General features: G+C 42.3%; 1 protein-coding gene across 1 annotated transcript; it reads left to right on the top strand.

The window, feature by feature from the left end:
* Nucleotides 1–27,054, top strand: LOC139444889 (conserved oligomeric Golgi complex subunit 6-like). The gene is made up of 19 exons (XM_071225893.1): nucleotides 1–113; nucleotides 1,382–1,525; nucleotides 2,586–2,657; nucleotides 3,628–3,686; nucleotides 4,667–4,778; nucleotides 5,075–5,157; nucleotides 6,337–6,407; nucleotides 6,781–6,874; nucleotides 7,726–7,802; nucleotides 8,105–8,242; nucleotides 8,638–8,702; nucleotides 10,622–10,713; nucleotides 11,848–11,962; nucleotides 17,007–17,138; nucleotides 17,865–18,032; nucleotides 20,213–20,320; nucleotides 21,150–21,203; nucleotides 24,292–24,371; nucleotides 25,486–27,054. The coding sequence occupies exons 1-19, from the start codon at nucleotides 6–8 to the stop codon at nucleotides 25,631–25,633; spliced, it is 1,920 nt and encodes a 639-aa protein (XP_071081994.1). The 5' UTR covers nucleotides 1–5; the 3' UTR covers nucleotides 25,634–27,054.
* The last annotated feature ends 155 nt before the right edge of the window (nucleotides 27,055–27,209 follow it).

Below are 27,209 nucleotides of genomic sequence, written 5' to 3' on the forward strand. Positions count from 1 at the left end.
ACAAAATGGCTGACAAGGAGAGCACCGACGTGTCAACATCATCAACTCAAGCCAATAACCCGCTGTCACGCAAGTTGAATAAAATACTAGAATCCAGACTTGACAATGACAAGGTAAAACATCTTTGCTTACAAAGTAGTGTGATGAGACAAGTGATCAAGGCTAAAGTTTCACGACACAGATTCCTGTTCGGTTTTCGATCAAATGAGGGTCTGTAAATTTGTAAATAGAAACTAACAGTTGATATAACTGTCATGACTACGGTGAATGTTTAAGCCTTTACCGTTATTGGTCATTATAGACGATGGTATAAGATTTTTCTTATTTATCTGGAACTTTCATATTATAATGAATACAAAATACATTTATCAAAGTGTCATCTGCCGATAGACATAAACAAATATTCCCCAAATTATAAAGAACACTATTTACTGTGGATTTGTTTGCTGTGTTCAGTGTATGCATGCTTGAAAAGTGCTTCAGTAGCTTAATTATATTTTGGGGAAGAAATGACTGACAGACGTGACAGAACTAAATGTGCATTGAAGATGTTGGCTTTTTGTTTATGTGACATGATACCATGCAGTTTGTCTTTCCTAAAGTTGTGTTATAGCAAGGTGCTTCTCCGGTGTATATTAAATCTTTCCAAACTGGTTGGGTTCATCATTTAAGGATTTATAAATCTCCCATCTACCGTATTTTCTTGAGTATAGTGCGCACTTTTTTTCCAAAAAACACAGCTGTGTAGAAGGGGGTGCGCATTATACACGAATTATGAGTTTGGATGTTTTTTTCCCCCATGGAAAGACATTACCGTGAGCACGAAACACCATGGAAATACCATGTCAACGCAAAATAATTATGTAATTACACTGTCTGTCTATAAAAAGTGTTCTTTGTATTTCTGGACTTATGTTTGTAACTTACTTTATTAATTTTATTCAAAATTCCTTATAATATTGTTTTTATTAATTTCGGCGAAATCGTGTGTGAAGCGATCGGAAGATCTCACAACTCACCGTTATTAACAGCAACCACGGTCAGAATACCGCTATTGACGCCTTGAAACGAACTTTAGTTGACAGAGAATGGATACATATATCATAAATGACATACTTTGACTCGTTAAAAGTCATATTTGTTTTTGTTTGACGATTCTATGTCAACATGAAATTCTCGCGCTCACGTGATCCCGTGCGCGTGAGCCTTGACGGTGACTGGTCAGACATGTTCCGTATTAGAAATGAACAAAAGTCAAACAAGTCACGATCAAATGTGTGCTGTAACAGGATGTTAGCAATAATTGATCTTGGGGAATAACTGGTTGCTAGGCAGTAGTCAGTATAAATATTAATTTGTGTTGTCATGGTTATTTTTGCAGGATATGTTGGAGGCTCTCAAGGCCTTGTCAGTATTTTTCTCAGAGAACAGCCTACGAACACGAAGAAATCTTCGTAGTGATATTGAAAAAAGAAGTCTCGCTATAAATGAGGAGTTTCTGGATGCGTTTCAAGTTGTCAAAGAGGTAAACCTACTGAACGTCACAATAAATGGGTGTTTGTATCAGGGAGTCTATATGCAGGATATAAGACATATAAATTCATAAATATAGAACCTTCCTGTTTGTGTGTTGTACATGTAGAATACCACCATTGTAGCTGAAATACTACTCATTACTATGAATGCTGTTAGACACAAACAATTGGTAAATTTGTATTCAACATTCATGGGCACCATTCACACATATAGAACATGAACAAAGTTGTTTGTTGGTTGTTTATTATCAGCTGTATTTTGTCACTGCTTAGACGTAACCTTATAGAGCATGAGTGAGTGTGTTTGGTTTCCCCTCTTAAACAGTATTTCAGTCATGTCGTTCTTGTCAGCTTGATGTGCAGGGAGTGAGTGAGTGAGTATGGTTTAATGCCGCTTTTAGCAATATTCCAGCAATACCATGGCGGGGGAACCCAGAAATGGGCTTCACACATTGTGCCCATGTGGGGACTTCAACAAGGGTCTTCCGTGTGAAGGGCAAACTCTTTAACCACACAGTCCCGATGTGCAAGGAAAGCCTACAGTTCTAGACATTTACTACTTTGGTGAAACACTTGAGCACAGGTATGGTGCTGCAAGGTTTTACTTGATGCAGAAATGTGAGGAATGGATGAAGAAGAAACACAACAATATTTATTGTACCCAATTCTTTATAAGAATTATAAAGGTTCTGTAATTAAAGTTATTGTCAAGTCGTACCATGCTTGCAGTACACTCGTCACTACACTTCATAACTTTTCAGGACCCTCATCGTTCCTGGAGGGACACTTGAAATTAATTATTGGGTTCCCTTGGACCCCTATTTTTCAAGGTCAAAGTAAAGCCCTGGTGCTGACAAACCTAGAAACATTACAGGTCCGAATCTGAAATTTTAACCCATGATCAAAGGTTTATGCACTGCAAGTTGCTAGCTTTGTACAACCAGGTCACTCCTGCCCCCTACCACCATCAGAATATCCTCTTGTAAGCATAGTCCTTGAGCAATTCCATCATTATGAAACAATTGCATGTGTTTTGTTGCCGTTATGCAGCAACTGGACAGTGTGTACGCTGATGTGAAAGGTATGAACGACTGCTGCCAGGACATGACAAACAGACTCAAGGTGGGTAGTGCTAGTTTCAGGATCAAACTACTACCCTGTTGGTTCATGTCTTATGGACATTATATTATATGACATGATGATTCAGTGGTTACCGTATATCGCTGTGTATGAGGCGAGTTTTTCGTACCTAAAATGAGGGGGCTAAGAAGGGGGGTTGTCTTATACACGGAGTCGAAGATCTCACATTTTTTTCCACTGGCGATGTCAACCGGCGTCCGATAGCCAACCCAGCATTTGACACTAAAACTTTGCATTTCGTCCTAAATAACTGTTCCAATAACTATTTCCATACATAAACATGATTTGTGTCTCTTTTCCTTGAATAAAGTTTAATAATTTCTGCAAATAAAGTTGAAATGACCCTCGCCTCGATGCAGATTGTCAAACCACCTGACACGGTAAAAACAACGCAAGATAAACATATTTTTATTGCATATATAAGGTTTGTGTGCGCACTTGTGATGTCCGTGTGCGAAATACGCTACAGTCGGAAAGCGCACGTTAAATCTTCTATATCAGTCAGACTTGTGATGTGTTTCATTCCCGGTCGCCTTATACACGGAGTATAGGATTTTGGGTTGATTTTTAAGGCGTGTACATGGGGGTCGTCTTATACGTGGGGTCGCCTTATACACAGCGATATATGGTAAATGTCCAAGGAATGTTTTTAAATATTTCATGTAATCATTGTAAGACATTACTACACATACTAATACAGATAAATGTGTCAGGTGCAGGCACTGTCACCCAAGATTTACGTCGAAAATCAGGGAAACAGTTGACATGTTTAAGGGCATGTCATCTCTTCACTGAATACTGATGTTAATTACCAATCATACAGGAAAGATGCTGGTATGACATTTATCTACCCAGTATGCATTAGGTGAAGACATCTGAAGTTGTTGATCAAAGTAGTTGTGCCCAGTTTGTAATGTTTGGAACACAGTATTGACCCTCTATGTTATTCCAGGCTGCCAAGGAACAGACTCATGACCTGATAAACCAGACCACCACCCTGCAGGCCGAGAGGTAAGCTGTCTCACTTGAACCTTATCAAGTTGGTGTCAAAGAGTTCCATATGTGACGCCCATTGTTGGTGTCAAAGAGTGCAATATGTGAAACCCATTGTTGGTGTCAAAGAATTCCATATGTGAAGCCCATTGTTGGTATCAAAGAGATCCATATGTGAAGCCCATTGTTGGTGTCAAAGAGTTTCATATGTGAAACCCATTGTTGGTGTCAAAGAGTTCCATATGTGGAGCCCATTGTTGGTGTCAAAGAGTTCCATATGTGGAGCCGATTGTTGGTGTCAAAGAGTTCCATATGTGAAGCCCATTGTTGGTATCAAAGAGATCCATATGTGAAGCCCATTGTAGGTATCAAAGAGTTCCATATGTGAAGCCCATTGCTGGTGTCAAAGAGTTCCATATGTGAAGCCCATTGTTGGTATCAAAGAGTTCCATATGTGAAGCCCATTGTTGGTGTCAAAGAGTTCCATATGTGAAGCCCATTGTTGGTGTCAGAGAGTGCAATATGTGAAGCCCATTGTTGGTATCAAAGAGTTCCATATGTGAAACCCATTGTTGGTATCAAAGAGATCCATATGTGAAGCCCATTGTTGGTGTCAGAGAGTGCAATATGTGAAGCCCATTGTTGGTGTCAGAGAGTTCCATATGTAAAGCCCATTGTTGGTGTCAAAGAGTGCAATATGTGAAGCCCATTGTTGGTGTCAAAGAGTTCCATATGTGAAGCCCATTGTTGGTGTCAGAGAGTGCAATATGTGAAGCCCATTGTTGGTGTCAGAGAGTGCAATATGTGAAGCCCATTGTTGGTGTCAGAGAGTGCAATATGTGAAGCCCATTGTTGGTGTCAGAGAGTGCAATATGTGAAGCCCATTGTTGGTGTCAAAGAGTGCAATATGTGAATCCATTCATGTTATCCACTGTTTGACGTAGTAACTTGCCCGAGTTCTGCCTATGACTGTGTGTTGTTGTCGTTGTTGTTCCCAGTCAGAAGGTGCAGATGAAGTCCCAGGTGGCCGACGCTTTCCTCAACAAGTTCCAGCTGAAGCCAGAGGAGGTGAAGATCTTGCGGGGGACCCGCGATGGCCACTTACATCGGGTAGGTACATCGACCAACAAGTAAAGAAATCAGTTAAAAGTAAACCTATATGACTTCAAACTCTTTAAGTCTATGCTATGGCCTGATGTAAGACCTTCATTTGTTTCGAACTAAAGATGACTATACTTTAGAATTGTCCAAGAAGGCTTGTTTTAACAAGAACTTACTAATTTCTGTCTACATATACAAACATGGGATATAAGATATGAGACACATTGTCATGTTGAGGATGGCATGCTTGTCTGTCAGAGTTATCGTGTGTCAGCACACACTCATGTACTGTGTTATTCATGCAGGACTTCTTCAGTGCTCTGTCCCGAGTCAAGCAAATCCATACAGACTGCAAGTTTCTCCTCCGCACAAACCAGCAGACAGCAGGGTAATATAGCCATCTTGACATCGTGGGCACTTCTTTTTTCTTCTCATAGGTCTCTGCCACTTATGTGAGTCAGTGAGTGAATATGGTTTTACGCCGCTATTAGCAATATTCCAGCAATATCACGGCGGGGGACAACAGAAATGGGCTTCACCCATGTCGGGAATCGAACCGGGGTCTTCAGAGTGACGAGCGAAGCGCTTTAACCACAAGGCTACCCAACCGCCCCTGCCACCTATGTCTTTCACACTTTATCAACAGCTATGTCATCTGTGTTGGCAGGTGCACATAGACTGTAGGTTGGACTTGACATTCAACCCTGTTCAGAATTACATTTACAAAGATCCAGGGTAGAATTCAGCAGCCCATGTTTGTCATAAGAGGCGACTAACGGGATCGGGTGGTCAGACTCGCTGACTTGGTTGATGCATGTCATCGATCCCAATTGCGTGGATCGATGCTCATGATATCAATAACTCGATTATTTTACAGACGGACGTCTTATAGCTGGAACCCAATGCATAGAGCAATGCATGATGTCAATCACTGGATTGTCTGGTCCAGACTCAATTAACAGACCGCTGCAGCGGTAGAAATTAGTTTTAGTCCACTGGATCTTTTTTTTATAATGATAACATATATCAAAACCCCTAAAAAGGACGAATTTCTACTTGTTCTTAGGATACCTTAACTATTGGGCAGTTTGGCAAGGACTATAGGCCAATTTCAAGCAGTGCTGCTGTCATATAGCTGGAATATTGCTAAATGCGTTGTCAAACAAACAAACAAAAGAAAACATGCCACATTTCTTTATGTCAGTGACCTCTACCTGCCTTGAGCTAGGTGTGGTCCTGGTTACAGTGGGGAGGCATGGGTGACCCAGTCGTCTAAGGCACCGCGATTTGCTGTGCAGAGTTGTGTCCCTTGGGCACGCCAGAAACCTATGATTGTGGGTTTGAATCCCGGTTCGCCCCAATTATGTTTCTAGGTTTGTCAGCACCATACCCATGCTCGTGGGTTTCACCGAACTGGTAAACGTCTGAGACCTGCATCATTTCGGGCTTTCCTCCCACATTAAGCTGACACGCTGTGATATAACTGGAATAATGTTTCAAAGCGGGTTAAACCCAACTCACTCACTCACTCACTCATTGTTACAGTGTTTGTCCTTGTATATTCCAGGCTGGAGATCATGGAGTCCATGGCTCTACACCAGGAATCGGCCTATGAGAGACTGTATCGATGGACCCAAAGTGAGGACCTACACATCTCAAACCACATTGGTTTCATTTATATTTCGGCTCTCCAGGGAAGAATAGGGCCCGGCAACCAATACCTTTTTGGAAGAGCTAATTACATTGTGCAAACCGGCTTATTGGGTTTCATTGTATCACAAATGCTTGTATCATTACTCCATGTACCAGTCACTGTGATGTTGCTGGAATATTGATCCCTTCCTCACTGTGTTTGTCTTACAGTCGTCATGACAACAGTCTCAGGTAACACAAAGTCAGGATTTACAGGCAGTGGCTTGTTTCTAGAACTGAGTGAAGATTTACCTGATGAAGTGATTACCTTTATATGAAAATCGTCCTAGATTTGTAAATACTGAATGACACGTTTCAGATGAATGTCGGACACTGACAGGCGACTCTCCTGATATTCAGCCGGTGCTGTGCCAGGCCATGGGTGCTCTCAAGGACCGACCTGTCTTGTTCAAGTGAGTTCCACTATGGGGGCAAGGGTCAAAGGTGCCACTGCTTGCTTTGCATGACAGGATCTGCTGACTGTTAGATTGATGAAACACATAGATTGATGAAACACATAGATCGATAAATTACTTACACTGGTGAAACACATAGATTGATGAAACATGTAGATTGATGAAACACATAGTTTGATGAAACACATAGATTGATAAATTACTTAGACTGGTGAAACACATAGATTGATGAAACATGTAGATTGATGAAACACATATAGATTGATAAATCACTTAGACTGATGAAACACATAGATTGATAAATCAGTGAGACTGATGAAACACATAGATTGATGAAACACGTAGATTGATGAAACACATTGTTTAAATATACACATTGATGAAACGTTGATTGATGAAACACATAGATTGATGAAACAAAATGATTGATGAAACACATAGATTGATAAATCACTTAGACCTATGAAACACATAGATTGATGAAACACATAGTTTAAATATACACATTGATGAAACGTTGATTGATGAAACACATAGATTGATGAAACAAAATGATTGATGAAACACATAGATTGATAAATCACTTAGACTGATGAAACACATAGATTGATGAAACACATAGTTTAAATATACACATTGATGAAACGTTGATTGATGAAACACATAGATTGATGAAACAAATGATTGATGAAACACATAGATTGATAAATCACTTAGACAGATGAAACACATAGATTGATGAAACAGATTGATGAAACACGTAGATTGATGAAACACATAGACTGAGTGAATCACTGCCACCTGAATGTATGTTGCGGATGTCTCAGTCAGGTGGGTGTGTTTTGCAGGTATTCTCTGGATGAGTTCGGCACTGCCAGGCGAAGTGCTGTTGTCAGAGGCTTTATTGATGCTCTTACCAGAGGAGGTAAGTCACAACAAAAACAAAATCAAGACCACTGACATAAGTACCAAACTCAATACCACCACAATCACTTTACTTATGATATTTCTGGGAGTTTTGCTGCAAATAACATCATCAGCTGATCAATGTGTTAACATGGTAAGTGTCTCGTCTGTAATCCAATGGGAATTCTAAAGATCAATGTTTGACTCTTACAGATAACGTGAGCAATGTTACCCAACATTTTTTACAGTACAATTTTTCTATCAATCAGTTAGCCATCTTTGTAAATAATTGCAGTGAAATTGTTTAACATTATATTACAGGTCCTGGCGGTACACCCCGACCTATTGAGTTACATTCCCATGATCCTCTGCGTTATGTGGGCGACATGTTGGCATGGCTTCACCAAGCCGCGGCTTCAGAGAAGGAGCACCTGCAGACACTGATGAAAAATTGTGAAAGTAGGTCACACCAAAACCTGAAACAGTCCATGAATAATAAATTGAAAATGATATATGTACGGTTCTATTGAATGATGTACCTTGATGACTGTATTTAATTTGTATGCAGTTCATACGCAGTTGTTTAAGGCACTGCAATTTTTGTGAGCAAAGTTGCATCCCTTAGGTGAACCAGGATCCTGTGATTGGTTTTGTCAGCACCATAACCTTTCTCATTGGTTTCACATGCTTCTGGGCTTTCCTCCCCTTAGAAATGCCACACTGTGACTGAACTGAAATACTATTCAAAGCAGCATTAAACCTGGCAGTTACCCACTCACTCACTTAAAGCCTTGCTTAAATCAGATGTGATAAACTATTGTTTATGTTCATATGACCATGGTGTGTGTTTTCAGCCCCCAGCAGCCTAATAGAAGACATTCTGGGCCATGTGTCGGAGGGCATCTGCAGACCATTCAAGGTACCTGTCCATTGGCAGTTGTCTCCCAGAGGAGATGACTCGTACATATATTATGCCCCGCCCTAAGGAAGTTGGCGGGGGATATAGAAATGGGTTCCGTCCGTGTGTGCGTGCGTGCGTGCGTGTGTGGGTGTGTGCGTCCCGAAATCGTTTCCAGAGCATAACTCAGAAACCGTTAAATATTTCTCTACGAAACTTTGCATGTCTATCAGACTCATGCTGAACTGGTGCCTTTTGCTATTTAGGAATTTTTAAAGTTTTTATTTTTGACATTTCCATGGCAACAAGTTGGACTTAGGTTCTATAAGGGTGCTGTTCGTTTCCCGAGCGTAACTCAAAAACCGTTTTATAATTTCTTACAAAAGTTTGCATGTTTACCAGACACATACTGAACTGGTGCCTTTTGCTATTTAGGAGTTTTATATTTTTTTATGTTTTACGTTTCCATGGCAACAAGTTGGACTTAGGTTCTATAATGGTGGTGTTCGTTTCCGGAGCATAACTGAAAAACTGTTAAATACTTTCTAACAAAACTTTGCATGTCTACTAGGCACATACTGAACTGGTGCCTTTTGCTATTTAGGAATTTTATAAATTTTTATTTTTTACGTTTCCATTGCAACAAGTTGGATTTAAGTTTTAATATAGGATTGGTTTACTTAAGGAGTATAACAAATAAACTGTTAAATATTTCCTTGCCAAACATTGCATGTCTATATATAAAGCGCATACTGAACTAGTGCCATTTGATATTAAGGAGTTTTAGAAATGTTTATTTTAGAATTTCCATTGCAGCTATTTTGACATGGGCTAAGAGAAATGTTGGGTCAGTTACCTGGTCTGGGACCATAAAGTGTTAAAATGGGCAGTCTATATCCTGTGTCCCCCAGTGGTGTTCTTGCTGGAATATTGCTAAAACCCACATAAAACCCAATTTGCTCTCTTCCACTCGGGGTTTACCAAAAGACGTTAAAAGATGGTACTTGTTGTTACCCTGTCTGGCGCTCAGCATCAAGAGGCTAAGGCAAGGACTTGTCGGCTCGGAGTCAGTATACTGTGTCTGAGTGGGGTATTCATGTTAAACTGCGGCATGGTATCTCAGTGGGCTAGCACTATAAATCGGCATCAGCCCAGAATCGGTGTGCACTAGAGGTGTTATTACGGTCGACCTATTTGTTTGTTTGTTGTTTCACGCAGCTCTCAGCAATATTCCAGCAATATGATGATGGTCTGTAAACAATTGAATCTGGACCACACAATCCAGTGATTGACATCAGGAGTGGAGTAATTTGTTGGATGATCTAAACTATGCATTGAGGCTATGGCAACATCTGAGCCTCTCTCTCTCTCTCTAATCTTCGAAGCAAAGTTAAATTACAGTATTCGACATAATAAGTGCACAGGGCGCTCTCAAAATTAGAAATAGGGGGCTCTTATTAGAATATAATTTTGGTGAGTGTTAAAAACGAGGTTGAAAGATTGTAAATTTTGTGGTTTATGCTGACAGCCAGAATGATATAAAAGAAGAATGTGTGTGTATTATACACAATAGATATATTTTCGAGAATTTAATTGCTCATAATTAAGGGTGCATATAACAAACGAGTGCATATTATACATGAAAAAATAAGTCTTATACATTGATCAATCGGAAAGGGTGCTAACTGGGATTGTTCACTAGCCAATATATTAGCAAATATCGCCTTGGGTGCTTATTAGACCTGGGCGCTTATTACGTCGAATACGGTATCTTTGAAGCGACGTTAAACCCTATTTGACCTCACCTCTCCCACTCCCATTGCATGAGTCCACGATGTTGTTTGGGTATAACTTGAAGCATCAAAGAACACAGCAGAGTGGTAGGCCTGTGTGTCCCATGAGTGAGCGATGTAGAGCTGACAGGAAGTTCTTGTTTCCAGGTGCGGGTGGAGCAGGTGTTGCTGTCGGAACAAGATGCCGTCACCCTGTACAAGCTGGACAACCTGCTCAAGTTCTACCATTACACCATAGGGTAGGCAGTAGTGATTACTCCCCCATCCTCCCCATAGGGTTCTGGCACTTCCCCGCTACCCATGCTAAAATGTCATGAGAGCCAAATGATGAGGATTGGGTGGTCACTTTGTGTGACCAGGGCCTTGTTCTAAGCATCCCTCTTAGACTTATATTAGTCGTATTGCACTATCATTACGTAAAGGTGCCACTGCAGATGTTGTTAGTTTATCTTAAAGTATGGGTGCCACGATCGCTAATGTAAGTCTGTCTTTAAGTATTGAAGTATTGTTAGTCTCCGTTAAGGTATGGTTGCAACGATCGCTAATGTAAGTCTTTCTTTAAGTATGGGTGCCACGACAGGTATTGTTAGTCTCCGTTAAGGTATGGATGCAACGATCGCTAATGTAAGTCTATCTTTAAGTATGGGTGCCACGACAGGTATTGTTAGTCTTCGTTAAGGTATGGGTGCAACGATCGCTAATGTAAGTCTATCTTTAAGTATGGGTGCCACAATTGGTATTGTTAGTCTATGGGTGCCACGACAGCTATTGTATTTGTTTGTTTGTTATTTAACGCTACACTCTTCAGTATTCCAGCTTTATAATCCAGTGATTGACATCATGAGCAATAATCCACACAATTGGGATCGATAACATGCATCAACCAAGTCAGCATGCCTGACCACCCGATCCCATTAGTCGCCTCTTACGACAAGCATAGTTGACTTTTATTGACTTTTTTGGCAGTCATGGGTTGCTGAAGACCTATTCTACCCCGGATCTTCACAGGTCACATCTTTTGTAAGCCTATGTTAAAGTGTGGGTGCCACGACAGGTAATGTAAGTCTGAGTTGAAGTATGACTGAAGTTTCACAACAGCTGAAGCCCTATGACTATTGTAAGCCTATGTGGATGATGTTGATTGTTTGTCATGCTTTCAACCAGTGGTGTCAATGACCAAGGACTTAATGTTTACAACGCCTATGATATTACATGATTATTAATTTTGTAGGATGTTCTTTAATATCAGGGTGGTCACTTGCATTAAGTTAGAAGTTGTGTTGTTTATGGTGACAGACTTATCATCGGATGTCTGTATCTCAGCATGCATGTCTAGGCTGACTGGTCCCCTCAGGGCAGTGTTTCTGTTACAGGCAGATCATCACGAGCGAGGCGGCGCTACTGTCGACCATCATGGACATCCAGGATCTCAGTCACAGAATGTTCTTCAACAGTCTCACCTGTAACGCCAACAAACTACTGGACAAGGTAGCGCCATGTGCACGTGTTATACTTGGTGAAGTTACTGTTGTATCATGTGATCACATTAATGTAACAGGTTCCCTTGGAACCCATGGGTAAACAAGTCCCCCGTAACCAGTGCTTGTCCTGCAAGCTTTCTAGGCCAGACAAGGTGTCTTACATCCTGTGTTTGTCTCCCTTTTGGAACAGCAGTAGGTATCTAACATCCCATGATTGCCTTCCCTTACGAAACATAGAACAGTGATGGGTACCTAACATCGCATGATTGCCTCCCCTTACAAATCCCAGAACAGCAGTAGGTATCTAACATCCCATGATTGCCTTCCCTTACGAAACCCAGAACAGCAGTAGGTACCTAACATCCCATGATTGCCTTCCCTTACGAATCCCAGAACAGCAGTAGGTACCTAACATCCCATGATTGCCCCCCCTTACGAAACCCAGAACAGTGATAGGTATCTAACATCCCATGATTGCCTTCCCTTACGAATCCCAGAACAGCAGTAGGTAACTAACATCCCATGATTGCCTCCCCTTACGAATCCCAGAACAGCAGTAGGTATCTAACATCCCATGATTGCCCCCCCTTACGAATCCCAGAACAGCAGTAGGTACCTAACATCCCATGATTGCCCCCCCCCCCCCCTCACAAATCCCAGAACAGTAGCAGGTACCTAACATCCCATGATTGCCCCCCCCCCCCCTCACAAATCCCAGAACAGTAGCAGGTACCTAACATCCCATGATTGCCTTCCCTTACGAATCCCAGAACAGCAGTAGGTATCTAACATCCCATGATTGCCTTCCCTTACGAATCCCAGAACAGCAGTAGGTACCTAACATCCCATGATTGCCTTCCCTTACGAATCCCAGAACAGTGATGGGTACCTAACATCCCATGATTGCCCCCCCTTACGAAACCCAGAACAGTGATGGGTACCTAACATCCCATGATTGCCCCCCCTTACGAAACCCAGAACAGTGATGGGTACCTAACATCCCATGATTGCCTTCCCTTACGAAACCCAGAACAGTGATAGGTACCTAACATCCCATGATTGCCTCCCCTTACGAAACCCAGAACAGTGATAGGTACCTAACATCCCATGATTGCCTTCCCTTACGAAACCCAGAACAGTGATAGGTATCTAACATCCCATGATTGCCTCCCCTTACGAAACCCAGAACAGTGATAGGTATCTAACATCCCATGATTGCCCCCCCTTACGAAACCCAGAACAGTGATAGGTATCTAACATCCCATGATTGCCCCCCCTCACAAATCCCAGAACAGCAGTAGGTACCTAACATCCAATGATTGCCTTCCCTTACGAAACCCAGAACAGTGATGGGTACCTAACATCCCATGATTGCCTTCCCTTACGAAACCCAGAACAGTGATAGGTACCTAACATCCCATGATTGCCTTCCCTTACGAAACCCAGAACAGTGATAGGTAACTAACATCCCATGATTGCCCCCCCTTACGAAACCCAGAACAGTGATAGGTAACTAACATCCCATGATTGCCTCCCCTTACGAAACCCAGAACAGTGATAGGTACCTAACATCCCATGATTGCCCCCCCTTACGAAACCCAGAACAGTGATAGGTACCTAACATCCCATGATTGCCCCCCCTTACGAAACCCAGAACAGTGATAGGTATCTAACATCCCATGATTGCCTCCCCTTACGAAACCCAGAACAGTGATAGGTATCTAACATCCCATGATTGCCCCCCCTTACGAAACCCAGAACAGTGATAGGTACCTAACATCCCATGATTGCCCCCCCTTACGAAACCCAGAACAGTGATAGGTATCTAACATCCCATGATTGCCTCCCCTTACGAAACCCAGAACAGTGATAGGTATCTAACATCCCATGATTGCCTCCCCTTACGAAACCCAGAACAGTGATAGGTATCTAACATCCCATGATTGCCCCCCCTTACGAAACCCAGAACAGTGATAGGTATCTAACATCCCATGATTGCCTCCCCTTACGAAACCCAGAACAGTGATAGGTATCTAACATCCCATGATTGCCCCCCCTTACGAAACCCAGAACAGTGATAGGTATCTAACATCCCATGATTGCCCCCCCTCACAAATCCCAGAACAGCAGTAGGTACCTAACATCCAATGATTGCCTTCCCTTACGAAACCCAGAACAGTGATGGGTACCTAACATCCCATGATTGCCTTCCCTTACGAAACCCAGAACAGTGATAGGTACCTAACATCCCATGATTGCCTTCCCTTACGAAACCCAGAACAGTGATAGGTATCTAACATCCCATGATTGCCCCCCCTTACGAAACCCAGAACAGTGATGGGTACCTAACATCCCATGATTGCCCCCCCTTACGAAACCCAGAACAGTGATGGGTACCTAACATCCCATGATTGCCTTCCCTTACGAAACCCAGAACAGTGATAGGTAACTAACATCCCATGATTGCCCCCCCTTACGAAACCCAGAACAGTGATGGGTACCTAACATCCCATGATTGCCCCCCCTTACGAAACCCAGAACAGTGATGGGTACCTAACATCCCATGATTGCCTTCCCTTACGAAACCCAGAACAGTGATGGGTACCTAACATCCCATGATTGCCCCCCCTCACAAATCCCAGAACAGCAGTAGGTACCTAACATCCCATGATTGCCTTCCCTTACGAAACCCAGAACAGTGATAGGTATCTAACATCCCATGATTGCCTTCCCTTACGAAACCCAGAACAGTGATAGGTAACTAACATCCCATGATTGCCCCCCCTTACGAAACCCAGAACAGTGATGGGTACCTAACATCCCATGATTGCCCCCCCTTACGAAACCCAGAACAGTGATGGGTACCTAACATCCCATGATTGCCTTCCCTTACGAAACCCAGAACAGTGATGGGTACCTAACATCCCATGATTGCCCCCCCTTACGAAACCCAGAACAGTGATGGGTACCTAACATCCCATGATTGCCCCCCCTTACGAAACCCAGAACAGTGATGGGTACCTAACATCCCATGATTGCCTTCCCTTACGAAACCCAGAACAGTGATAGGTAACTAACATCCCATGATTGCCCCCCCTTACGAAACCCAGAACAGTGATGGGTACCTAACATCCCATGATTGCCCCCCCTTACGAAACCCAGAACAGTGATGGGTACCTAACATCCCATGATTGCCTTCCCTTACGAAACCCAGAACAGTGATGGGTACCTAACATCCCATGATTGCCCCCCCTCACAAATCCCAGAACAGCAGTAGGTACCTAACATCCCATGATTGCCTTCCCTTACGAAACCCAGAACAGTGATAGGTATCTAACATCCCATGATTGCCTTCCCTTACGAAACCCAGAACAGTGATAGGTAACTAACATCCCATGATTGCCTTCCCTTACGAAACCCAGAACAGTGATGGGTACCTAACATCCCATGATTGCCTCCCCTTACGAAACCCAGAACAGTGATAGGTATCTAACATCCCATGATTGCCCCCCCTTACGAAACCCAGAACAGTGATAGGTATCTAACATCCCATGATTGCCTCCCCTTACGAAACCCAGAACAGTGATGGGTACCTAACATCCCATGATTGCCTTCCCTTACGAAACCCAGAACAGTGATGGGTACCTAACATCCCATGATTGCCTTCCCTTACGAAACCCAGAACAGTGATAGGTATCTAACATCCCATGATTGCCTCCCCTTACGAAACCCAGAACAGTGATGGGTACCTAACATCCCATGATTGCCCCCCCTTACGAAACCCAGAACAGTGATGGGTACCTAACATCCCATGATTGCCTTCCCTTACGAAACCCAGAACAGTGATAGGTATCTAACATCCCATGATTGCCTTCCCTTACGAAACCCAGAACAGTGATAGGTAACTAACATCCCATGATTGCCTTCCCTTACGAATCCCAGAACAGCAGTAGGTACCTAACATCCCATGATTGCCTTCCCTTACGAAACCCAGAACAGTGATGGGTACCTAACATCCCATGATTGCCCCCCCTTACGAAACCCAGAACAGTGATGGGTACCTAACATCCCATGATTGCCCCCCCTTACGAAACCCAGAACAGTGATGGGTACCTAACATCCCATGATTGCCCCCCCTTACGAAACCCAGAACAGTGATGGGTACCTAACATCCCATGATTGCCCCCCCTTACGAAACCCAGAACAGTGATGGGTACCTAACATCCCATGATTGCCTTCCCTTACGAAACCCAGAACAGTGATAGGTAACTAACATCCCATGATTGCCTCCCCTTACGAAACCCAGAACAGTGATAGGTAACTAACATCCCATGATTGCCTCCCCTTACGAATCCCAGAACAGTGATAGGTATCTAACATCCCATGATTGCCTTCCCTTACGAATCCCAGAACAGTGATAGGTAACTAACATCCCATGATTGCCTTCCCTTACGAATCCCAGAACAGTGGTAGGTAACTAACATCCCATGATTGCCTCCCCTTACGAATCCCAGAACAGCAGTAGGTATCTAACATCCCATGATTGCCCCCCCTTACGAATCCCAGAACAGCAGTAGGTACCTAACATCCCATGATTGCCCCCCCCCCCCCTCACAAATCCCAGAACAGTAGCAGGTACCTAACATCCCATGATTGTCTCCCCTTACCAGTCCAAAAACAGAATCAGGTACCTTATGGTCCGCGGTAGTCTCCCCTTTTGATACTTATTGTATTTAACATTGCATTCAAATCAATGATGACTCTTTTTGCTGACATTAGCTGCTGACGAATATCAGCCTCTGATCAGGTCTAGATACACCCCTGTACATGTATTCCAATGTTCTCCCCGTGGAGATGCCAGGGCATAACGTATACCAAGTATGCCATGTACACCCAGGGCAGAGTGGATATCCCAAGGTCACCTGGTAATTCCCAATATGTAATTTAATGTTTCAATCATGTTATAACAAGATATTTAACCAGCTTTAGCGGACTCAATTACAGTAGGATGTTTGACATGTTCTACAGTATTGACTTTCTCTGGTCTCCAGGTGGAGTTACCTCCCTCGGACCTGGGCTCGACGGCGTCCTTGACTCAAACCCTGCAACTGCTGCGCGATGTCCTGGCCTGTCATGATGCCTCGGTTGTTCCCATCGATGACAAGAAGCAGGACTTCAAACAGGTCAGTTTGTTCAGAATTAGTTTGGTTCCAGGGCCAACTTGGCGCCAAACATCTCCTTTGGAATCCCAATATTGCAAACATAACAGACCATTACAAGCATCTTTGAAACGCTGCAGATTGAAAGTGTTCTGTTTCTTTGTTTGTTATTACTCTAAATTATTTGTTTACATCTGTAAAATGCCTCTGAATTATGTGACAGATATGATGATACCAGAACCTGTTGATTAAAAGTCATTGCCTGAGAACAAATCAGATTTATTGTTCATCCTAAGAGATACACCTGAAAGGATATCAAACAACATTATCAAAAAGTCATATGCAAGTCTATGTTAGTTTGGTAAAGATTTTTGTCAATATTACAAACCACAAATTCTATAGACTCTTTCCAATTATATGATTTACGAAATTAATAATATCCAAATATTTTCATTTCAGTCAGTGTTAGTCTTATATCTATGAGTTAGACTTCATTAAAAAAAAAAAAAAAAAAAAGGAGGCGGTCGGGTAGTCTAGTGGTTAAAGCGTTAGCTCGTCACGCCGAAGACCCGGGTTCGATTCCCGACATGGGTACAATGTGTGAAGCCCATTTCTTATGTCCCCCGCCGTGATATTGCTGGAATATTGCTAAAAGCGGCGTAAAACCTCACTCACTCACTCACTCACTCACTCATTAAAAAAAGGAAGCATTTGCCAAGTTGATTAATTCAGACGATTTGGCAATTGCAGATTTTGTCTTGTGTTGTGGACCCACTGATACAGATGTGTTCAGTGTCGGCCAGCCGTCTCAACACGGTGGACATGGCTGCGTACATGATCAACTGTATCTACCTGATGCAGTCCACCCTCGCTCTCTACGAGTTCACAGACACCCGCCTGGAGATGCTGCAGGCTCAGGTAACAATACCTTGTAAACCCGTGGGTGCTCTGGGGTAGACTAGGTCCTCAGGAACTTGTCCTGCTTGTAAACCCGTGGGTGCTCTGGGGTAGACTAGGTCCTCAGGAACTTGTCCTGCTTGTAAACCTGTGGGTGTTCCAGGGTAGACTAGGTCTCCAGGAACTTGCCTGCTTGTAAACCTGTGGGTGTTCCGGGGTAGAATAGGTCCCCAGGAACTTGTCCTGCTTGTGAACCAGTGGGTGTTCCGGGGTAGACTAGGTCCCCAGAATCTGGTCCTGCTTGTAAACCCGTGGATGTTCCGGGGTAGACTAGGTCCCCAGGAACTTGTCCTGCTTGTGAACTCGTGGGTGTTCTGGGGTAGAATAGGTCCCCAGAATCTGGTCCTGCTTGTAAACCCGTGGATGTTCAGGGGTAGACTAGGTCCCCAGGACCTTGTCCTGCTTGTGAACCCGTGGGCGTTCTGGGGTAGAATAGGTCCCCAGGAACTTGTCCTGTTTGTGAACCAGTGGGTGTTCCAGGGTAGAATAGGTCCCCAGAATCTGGTGCTGCTTGTAAGAGGTCATCAGACTCAGTGACTTGGATGAAAGATGTCTTTGTATGATGGCGATGATCGTTGCTATCAATAACTATTACTGGGTTGTCTTGTCCCGACTAATGTACTCACAGATTGCTGTCATATGGCTAGAATATTGCTGAGTGTGGCGTTAAACAACAAACAAACAATCTTGTAGAAGAACAAAGAATGTAGAGTGGGTTTGAAGTAGTTGCAGGCCTAACATCAGTAGAAGTATGTAGGATGTGAGATGTGGAGATTATATGTCTCATGGACTGACCCCCCCTTGGTTCACTGCTGCGTTGGTTTGTTGTGGAGTCTTCTCACTACTGCGTTAGTTTGTTGTGGAGTCTTCTCACTGCTGCATTGGTTTGTTGTGGAGTCTTCTCACAGCTGCGTTGGTTTGTTGTGGAGTCTTCTCACTGCTGCGTTGGTTTGTTGTGGAGTCTTCTCACTGCTGCGTTGGTTTGTTGTGGAGTCTTCTCACTGCTGCGTTGGTTTGTTGTGGAGTCTTCTCACTGCTGCGTTGGTTTGTTGTGGAGTCTTCTCACTGCTGTGTTGGTTTGTTGTGGAGTCTTCTCACTGCTGCGTTGGTTTGTTGTGGAGTCTTCTCACTGCTGCGTTGGTTTATTGTGAAGTCTTCTCACTGCTGCGTTGGTTTGTTGTGGAGTCTTCTCACTGCTGCGTTGGTTTGTTGTGGAGTCTTCTCACTGCTGCGTTGGTTTATTGTGAAGTCTTCTCACTGCTGCGTTGGTTTGTTGTGGAGTCTTCTCACTGCTGCGTTGGTTTGTTGTGGAGTCTTCTCACTGCTGCGTTTGTTATTGTGGAGTCTTCTCACTGCTGCGTTGGTTTATTGTGAAGTCTTCTCATTGCTGCGTTGGTTTGTTGTGGAGTCTTCTCACTGCTGCGTTGGTTTGTTGTGGAGTCTTCTCACTGCTGCGTTGGTTTGTTGTGAAGTCTTCTCACTGCTGCGTTGGTTTGTTGTGGAGTCTTCTCACTGCTGCGTTGGTTTGTTGTGGAGTCTTCTCACTGCTGCGTTGGTTTGTTGTGGAGTCTTCTCACTGCTGCGTTGGTTTATTGTGAAGTCTTCTCACTGCTGCGTTGGTTTGTTGTGGAGTCTTCTCACTGCTGCGTTGGTTTGTTGTGGAGTCTTCTCACTGCTGCGTTGGTTTGTTGTGAAGTCTTCTCACTGCTGCGTTGGTTTGTTGTGAAGTCTTCTCACTGCTGCGTTGGTTTGTTGTGGAGTCTTCTCACTGCTGCGTTGGTTTGTTGTGGAGTCTTCTCACTGCTGCGTTGGTTTGTTGTGGAGTCTTCTCACTGCTGCGTTGGTTTGTTGTGGAGTCTTCTCACTGCTGCGTTGGTTTGTTGTGAAGTCTTCTCACTGCTGCGTTGGTTTGTTGTGGAGTCTTCTCACTGCTGCGTTGGTTTGTTGTGGAGTCTTCTCACTGCTGCGTTGGTTTGTTGTGGAGTCTTCTCACTGCTGCGTTGGTTTGTTGTGGAGTCTTCTCACTGCTGCGTTGGTTTGTTGTGGAGTCTTCTCACTGCTGCGTTGGTTTGTTGTGAGTCTTCTCACTGCTGCGTTGGTTTGTTGTGGAGTCTTCTCACTGCTGTGTTGGTTTGTTGCAGGTGGATGCCCATGTGGACACGCTGATTAGTGAGCAGGCCTCCTTTGTTCTGGGCAGGGTTGGGCTGTCTCCCATCTACAGCTCAGTACAACAGCATCAGCCCAGCCAGGTAATGACCCCTTAGTCTGTAGTAGCCAGTGAAACTATCCACTATTTACTAAGTAGGGATGTTATTGTATATCACGATACTGAGGCATTGGTAAATTTGTAATGTAACAGTACAAATTCATGCCCATCAGTACAAGTAATAACTCACTGCCACAGAAACATTTATGTTATGAAAATTACCATGTTCAAGGAGAAGGCAGAAAATTCAAACTGAAACAGTTAATGGATCAGCTTTGTTTATATTTACCATTAAATTGATCAACTGCAGATCTACATAGGTTATTTTTGTCAGTATTCTTAAAGAATGATTTATTTTATTATTAATCAATATATCAATATATATCATGATACATTTGAGTCGATATATCAATGACAAAGCAGGCAATAAGTTATCTATGGTTGAACTGTAAAGGACAAATGTGCCATATTTATTCTTTCAGTACTTTTCACTTTCATTGTGTAACAATGTATCTGTTAACAAGGTTCTAATGCACTGTGATATAAAATTGTACAATATTGTAGCTGTGTATTGAAGTCATTGGTATACAAGCGTTATATCGACAGGATGTCTCTGAAACATATGACATAGTTTTAACATATCATGAGTTAGAATTCAGTAAAGAATGACCAACAGACTCGTTAAACTGTGGGAGGACAGATTCATAATTGTTCTACAGCAGTTCACGGTTTGGCCGTATAAAAAGCCTATGGATTAGTTTTGCTGCATTGTAAATGTGTTAATCCTATGATAATGATTTTGAATAAAGACTTTTCAATTAGAATTATTTTCCACATCACCCTGACCTATGTTCCTTCGTTGTTCTCCTCAGGGCCCTCTCTCAGTGGTGCAAGGCATGGATACACTGACAGTGAAGTCCGCCATGGTAAGGAGCTTCCCATCTCCCCATCCTTCATTGTCCATTATCAATACCTCCATGTCAGAATGATGAGATCTGATTGGTCCACGTGATCTTGATTAATCAGTCTTTATTCATGGTGCTTATGAGGCCAAAGGCCTATAGTACATTGTCTCGGGCGTGTTACAAATTCATACATTTTCTTAGTTTCATAGCATGATAAACAAACATTGATAAATTTCTAAGTTTCTGTACAATCACAAGTCATTAATTTACAAAATTTGTTACCGTTTGGGTTGCAGTAGAAATAGTTATTTAGATATTTTGCTCTTAAATCTTTATACATTGGACTCATAACAAGTGATATTCATCTTCAATACAATCAGTTTTACAAATCCTACAAAGTCTGTGATCTCTTGCAATACCTTCAAATCTGCCTGTTTCAATAAATAGAGCATGTGAGCCACAACGAAATCGAGAAAGAGCTGTTCTAAACTTATGATCTTGATTAAAAACTGTGTATCCCACCTTGGAGGGAAATAAATTCTCAGCAGGTGAAAAAGTCACGCTTCACACTTTCACCGAGGCAATGAAAGTCACGTGACAGCACAATCTAACCTCAGCTGAATCAAACAGCTGGTTTCTATGAATTTTGAATTGTTTTAATTCTTTTGCAATGTCACATTAAAACATGTCGGTAAGATAAATTCATTGCAGCAGGGTCACTTGGGATACATGGGGTTTTATGCTTCCCTCGTTAGGTATAAAACCTAAAGCGTGACACATAAAACCCCATGTACCCCAAGTGATCCTGCTATGACTTATATTATGTCTCCATCCCATTGTCACTTGATGCCCTGTCCAGTGCTTGGCAGTTGGGAATAATACATGGACTCGTTGGCTTAAGTCAGCATACTGTGTCTGAGTTGGGTATCCATCTCAAACTGCGGCATGGTATCTCAGTGGGCTAGCACTATTAAACCAGCCAGTTAGTACAAGTAGCCACACATACATCGTTATGAGTTAATAATCTTGAATGAGACGTTACACCCTACTTCACCTCACCTCATCACTGTCTCCATATCTCTCATGAACTGAGCGACCTGTGAAGATCTGGGGTAGAATAGGTCTTCAGCAACCCATGCTTGCCGTAAAAGGTAACTATGCTTGTTGTAAGAGGCGACTAACGCGATCGGGTGGTCAGACTCGCTGTCTTGTTTGAAGCATGTCACTGATCCCAATTGCATGGATCGATGTTCGTGATATCATCACTGGATTGTCTGGTCCCGACTCGATTATTTACAGACCGCCAAATATTGCTGAGTGTGGCTTAAAACAACAGATCAACCAACCAACCAACCAACCAACTCATCAACTAAGCATTATAGTTTTGCCTCACACATAAATGTATTTTGATTGTATGGCTTCTTTTAGCATTGTGTCATGTAAAGAGGTCTCAAAATGAAGCTGTGGTGGCAAATGGGTCCAGTGTGTATTTAGTAGGGCTGGGACGAGTACAAATTTACTACCCAGGTACCCGCCCCCATATTACCCAACCCTTCCCAAGTACCCGCTGTAGGTCTCAAGAGATAGGTACAAACTGTCCAATTGGGAAAGTTTGACCATAGCCCTGGCAAAAAGTACTTATATAAAATGATCTGGTCATGCATCCGCTTAAGTTTACTGCATGAAGTTTTATCTTTATTCAAACATATAAAAGTCAGAAGAAGTGGGTACATTGTCAGAAAGAAATGAGAACATTAGTGACTTAGTGCAACCATAGAGTTTTTGTTAAATTTTGTTATTAAACTATATATCATGTGACTAACCACGTGTCCCGGTAGTCCTGTGGGTATCTGGGTCCTACTCAGTACCCAACTGATCCGAGTACCTGACATACCCGTTCCAGCCCTAATATTTAGGTCAGACCTTTTGTTGGCGGGGGATATAGAAACGTGCTCCGTCCGTCCGTCACGTTTCGTTTCTTGAGCATAACTCATAAACCCTTCAATATGTTTTTATCAAACTTTGCAGGTGTGTCAGGTACATGCTGAACTGGTGCCTTTTGCTATTTAGGAATTTCATAAATATTTATTTTTTACGTTTCCATGGCAACAAGATGGACTTAGGTTCTGTGAGGGTAGGGTTCGTTTCCGGAGCATAACTCATAAACCGTTCAATATTTTTTCATGAAACTTTGCAGGTGTGTAAGGTACATGCTGAACTGGTGCCCTTCGCTATTTAGAAATTTTAGAAAATTTTATTTTTTACGTTTACATGGCAACAAGATGGACTTCGGTTCCAAACTCTTCCATTTTTTACAATTTCCATGACAAGTTCCACCTCGGTTAAAAAAGGTTAGGGATTGTTTAGATTTAATTATGTCATAAATTCTGCAACAGGGGCGGGGGATATAGCCACGTCAGTGGCAAATTCTTGTTAAGACTTGGTTTGTGAATCTGCTGAATGAAAAAAAGGTGAAAAGCAGTGTACTTTTATTCTGCCGACCAGAGATAAGTAAAATGTTTTAGAAAACAATGCATTTATTTTTGCTATCAATAAAAGTTATTTATATAAATGCAATAACTAATACAAGAATTTATCTTAGAAACTACTTAATGTTTTGAGGAAATGAAAAACATTTTAAATTGGGATTTTTTACCAGTAACAACCTGAATTTTTTCTAAATATCAGTGAAAACACCTTACACCCACCCACATGGATCAATGCTCATGATGTCTATCATTGGATTGTCTGGTCCAGATTGATTATTTCCATACCGCTGTTATGTAGCTGAAATATTGCTGAGTGTGGCGTTAAACAACAAAGAAACAAACAAACATCATAAAGCTGACGGTGGTGACACGTCTTCAGTTACTGATCATGTTTAGCCTCCCTTTTAGAAATATTATGTGGGTAGGTGGGGTAGCCTGGTGGTTAAGGCATTCACTTGTCACACCAAAGGTCCAGGTTCAATTCTCTAAATGGGTATCATGTGTGAAGCCAATTTCTGGTGTGCCCCACTGTGGTATTACTAGAAACTGCTAGAAGAAGTGTATAACCATACTCACTTGTTCAAAATATTATGTAAAACGTTTCATTTCTTCCATTCCAGAACAAGTTTGACAGTTACCTTGCCAGTCCTGATGCTCTGATCTTGCCCCAGTGTAGCCTACTGTTGAGTGCCTTGGTCAGGTGAGCTATAACTTTTTGGATCATCACACTTACATAACAGTGATTGCCTTGGTCAGGTGAGCTATATACATTATTGATCATCACACTGACAGATCAGCAAATGCCTTGGTCAGTTGAGCTATATACTTTATTGATCACGATACTAACAGACCAGCATGTGCCTTGGTCAGGTGAGCTATATACATTATTGATCATCACACTGACAGATCAGCAAATTCCTTGGTCAGAGTGAGCTATATACTTTATTGATCACGATACTGACAGACCAGCATGTGCCTTGGTTAGGTGAGCTATGTACTTTATTGTTCATCATACTGACAGATCAACAAGTCCCTTGGTCAGGTGAGCTATATACTTTATTTTTCCCAATACTGACAGACCAGTAGAGACTAGACAACAGTGCGTGGTCTGTCATCTTTCTCAATGGATACTCGGCATACTTGGTCTATAGATAGTCCCACCTGCTAGACGGGTCAACATTGATAAGAGCAGACTAATCAGTCACAATGAAGGTCGCAGGATAAGCCTGATGTCATATAAGTCGGTCAATGGTGACATGAAGTCTAGAATTGACCTTGTTTCTAGACAAATCTTGTTAGCTAGAGTGTTTACATAGGACATCTGATAACAAGATATATTTTCAAAGTACCTGGAGTCACAAATTGTGAACTAGAAATTATCTGAAGTATTAATAAAATAAATTCATGATGCAGTATGTTTATCTTTGATTGTAATAATGCAGTCAGTCATGCTTTACATCAGTCAGTCAGTCTGTGAGATAATATATTTGTGATGAGCAGTTTAAAATCACCATGGCCCAGCTGTGCAAAGTTTGGTCCCTTGGGCACCTATGATTGTGGGTTCGAATCCCGGTTCGCCCCGATTATGTTTCTAGTTTTGTCAGCACCCTACCCGTGCTCGTGGGTGTCACCAAAGTGGTAAACGTCTGAGACCTGCATCACTTCGGGCTTTCCTCCCACATTAAGCTGACACGCTGTGATATAACTGGAATACTGTTAAAAGTGGCGTTAAACTCACTCAAATTAAAATCACCAAATAAAGATAAAAGTTTGATGTTTGCTGTGTGCCTCATTAAATGTTCTGCTGTTGCCAGGGAGAGTGTGAAGCAGAAATCTGCGCAGCTGATCTGTGAGGCATATAAGCAGATGTACAGCGCCATCTACATCCCCTCCAACGAGTACAAGGAACCACAGGGCATTGTCCCCAGAACACCAGACCAGGTTCTCAAGCTGTTGTCATAGTAACAGACGATGAAGCTGATGACTACAAGAGTGGTTCCTAAGCTCCCAGAAAAACTGAGGCACATTGAATCTCAAACTGGCTCACTTCGTTGTCCTGTTCCGCCAGGTTGACTTTCCACAACAGTGCAGGACAACAGGATGCCACTCTGTGGGCCAAAGTTTCTTTTAAATGAACAAAAGCAGACTTTGTTTGGGTTCTTATTTACAGAAATGGTATAGATACTTGAGCTGTCCTATTACGCATTGCTATGACTCAGTCTATATCTTGATAGTAAGGTTTGTCGTTAGGAAGAGAATTTATGGATGTCAACCTCTTTGTTATGAGCAACACAAGGTTTGTCATGGTACCATATTGGAATACATTTGGAAGGCGATCAGTCCACATTTTGTCATTACAGGGAACCAATCATAACATTTCCTTTTTATGAGCTGGGCCCCGTTCCACAGAGCGATCATAGCGCTACGACTGTCGTAAGCCTATGATAAAGTATGGGAGTTATGATCATCTTAGCGCTAAGATCGCTTTGTGGAACGGGGCCCTGGAGCCTGTTGAACAAAAGGATGAACAGATAGTTTGGTGACAGATCGCAGGGATTAACCAGGGCTATATAATTTGGTGGTCAAGGGAACAGTGGACTTAACAGCATGTAATAGTAGGGGTCTCAGGTTAAGAAATGGGGGTCCCAAGCAAGGAAATGTGAAAAAATGAATACAGGACTCAACAACAAGGGATGTAATACTACACATGCTCAGAGGCCATTAATTAAAAATAGATACTGAGTTCCCCAATTGAAACATATCTACAATGCTTGCTCCAGAAGATTGTGAATCATTCAACGGTGTATTGTATCTTTTACATGATTTATCAAATACTGAAATAGCAGCATTCATTCATGCTTTCACACTTTCTACATCCCATTGGATGCACTTTGTATTACTTTTGCATCTGTCTTCAGTTTGAATGAGAAAAGGATGCAGGATTGCATGTCAAGTAAATCTTTGAGATAGATATCTGTTGAAATGTACCTACAGGTGCTCTTTTCTCCCTGTATGTATGGCAGTGACAATCCCAAGGGTGTTGTTTCGCGATACACAAGAAATCACAGTTTCAGTTGTGTGGAGATTAAAATATCTTTAATGTCCATCCATACACAATCACTGAATGATGAGGGTTTGATATGCAACAGAAATATGATTCCAAGCAACTATTAAATTCACAATGACCTTACGGTATATCCAAGAAACTATGGCCAGATAATATAATGATGTAGATACGTTTGGGTGTATGGAGAGGGAGGTTGAGCTTTAGTGTGTACAGATATGCTACTGTGGAACTTGAGAAATGGTGCACTAACATGCTTTGTATATAATATACAATTCTAACAGTATTTATTTTGTATATAGTGATTCTTGTGTAACAATGGGTCCATAATAAACACTTGGAAACCTCCCTGTGTGGTTATAATTATTCTGATGTTGAGCAAAGACTACCATCTACAAGATACTGTGAGGAGATGTTTGTTTGTTTGTTGTCAAACGCTGCATTCAACAACATTCCATCTATATCGCAGCAGCC

This window comes from Haliotis cracherodii, unplaced genomic scaffold, assembly GCF_022045235.1.
Source record: "Haliotis cracherodii isolate W230 unplaced genomic scaffold, xgHalCrac1.p SCAF_6, whole genome shotgun sequence".
NCBI classification, from domain to species: Eukaryota; Metazoa; Mollusca; class Gastropoda; order Lepetellida; family Haliotidae; genus Haliotis; species Haliotis cracherodii.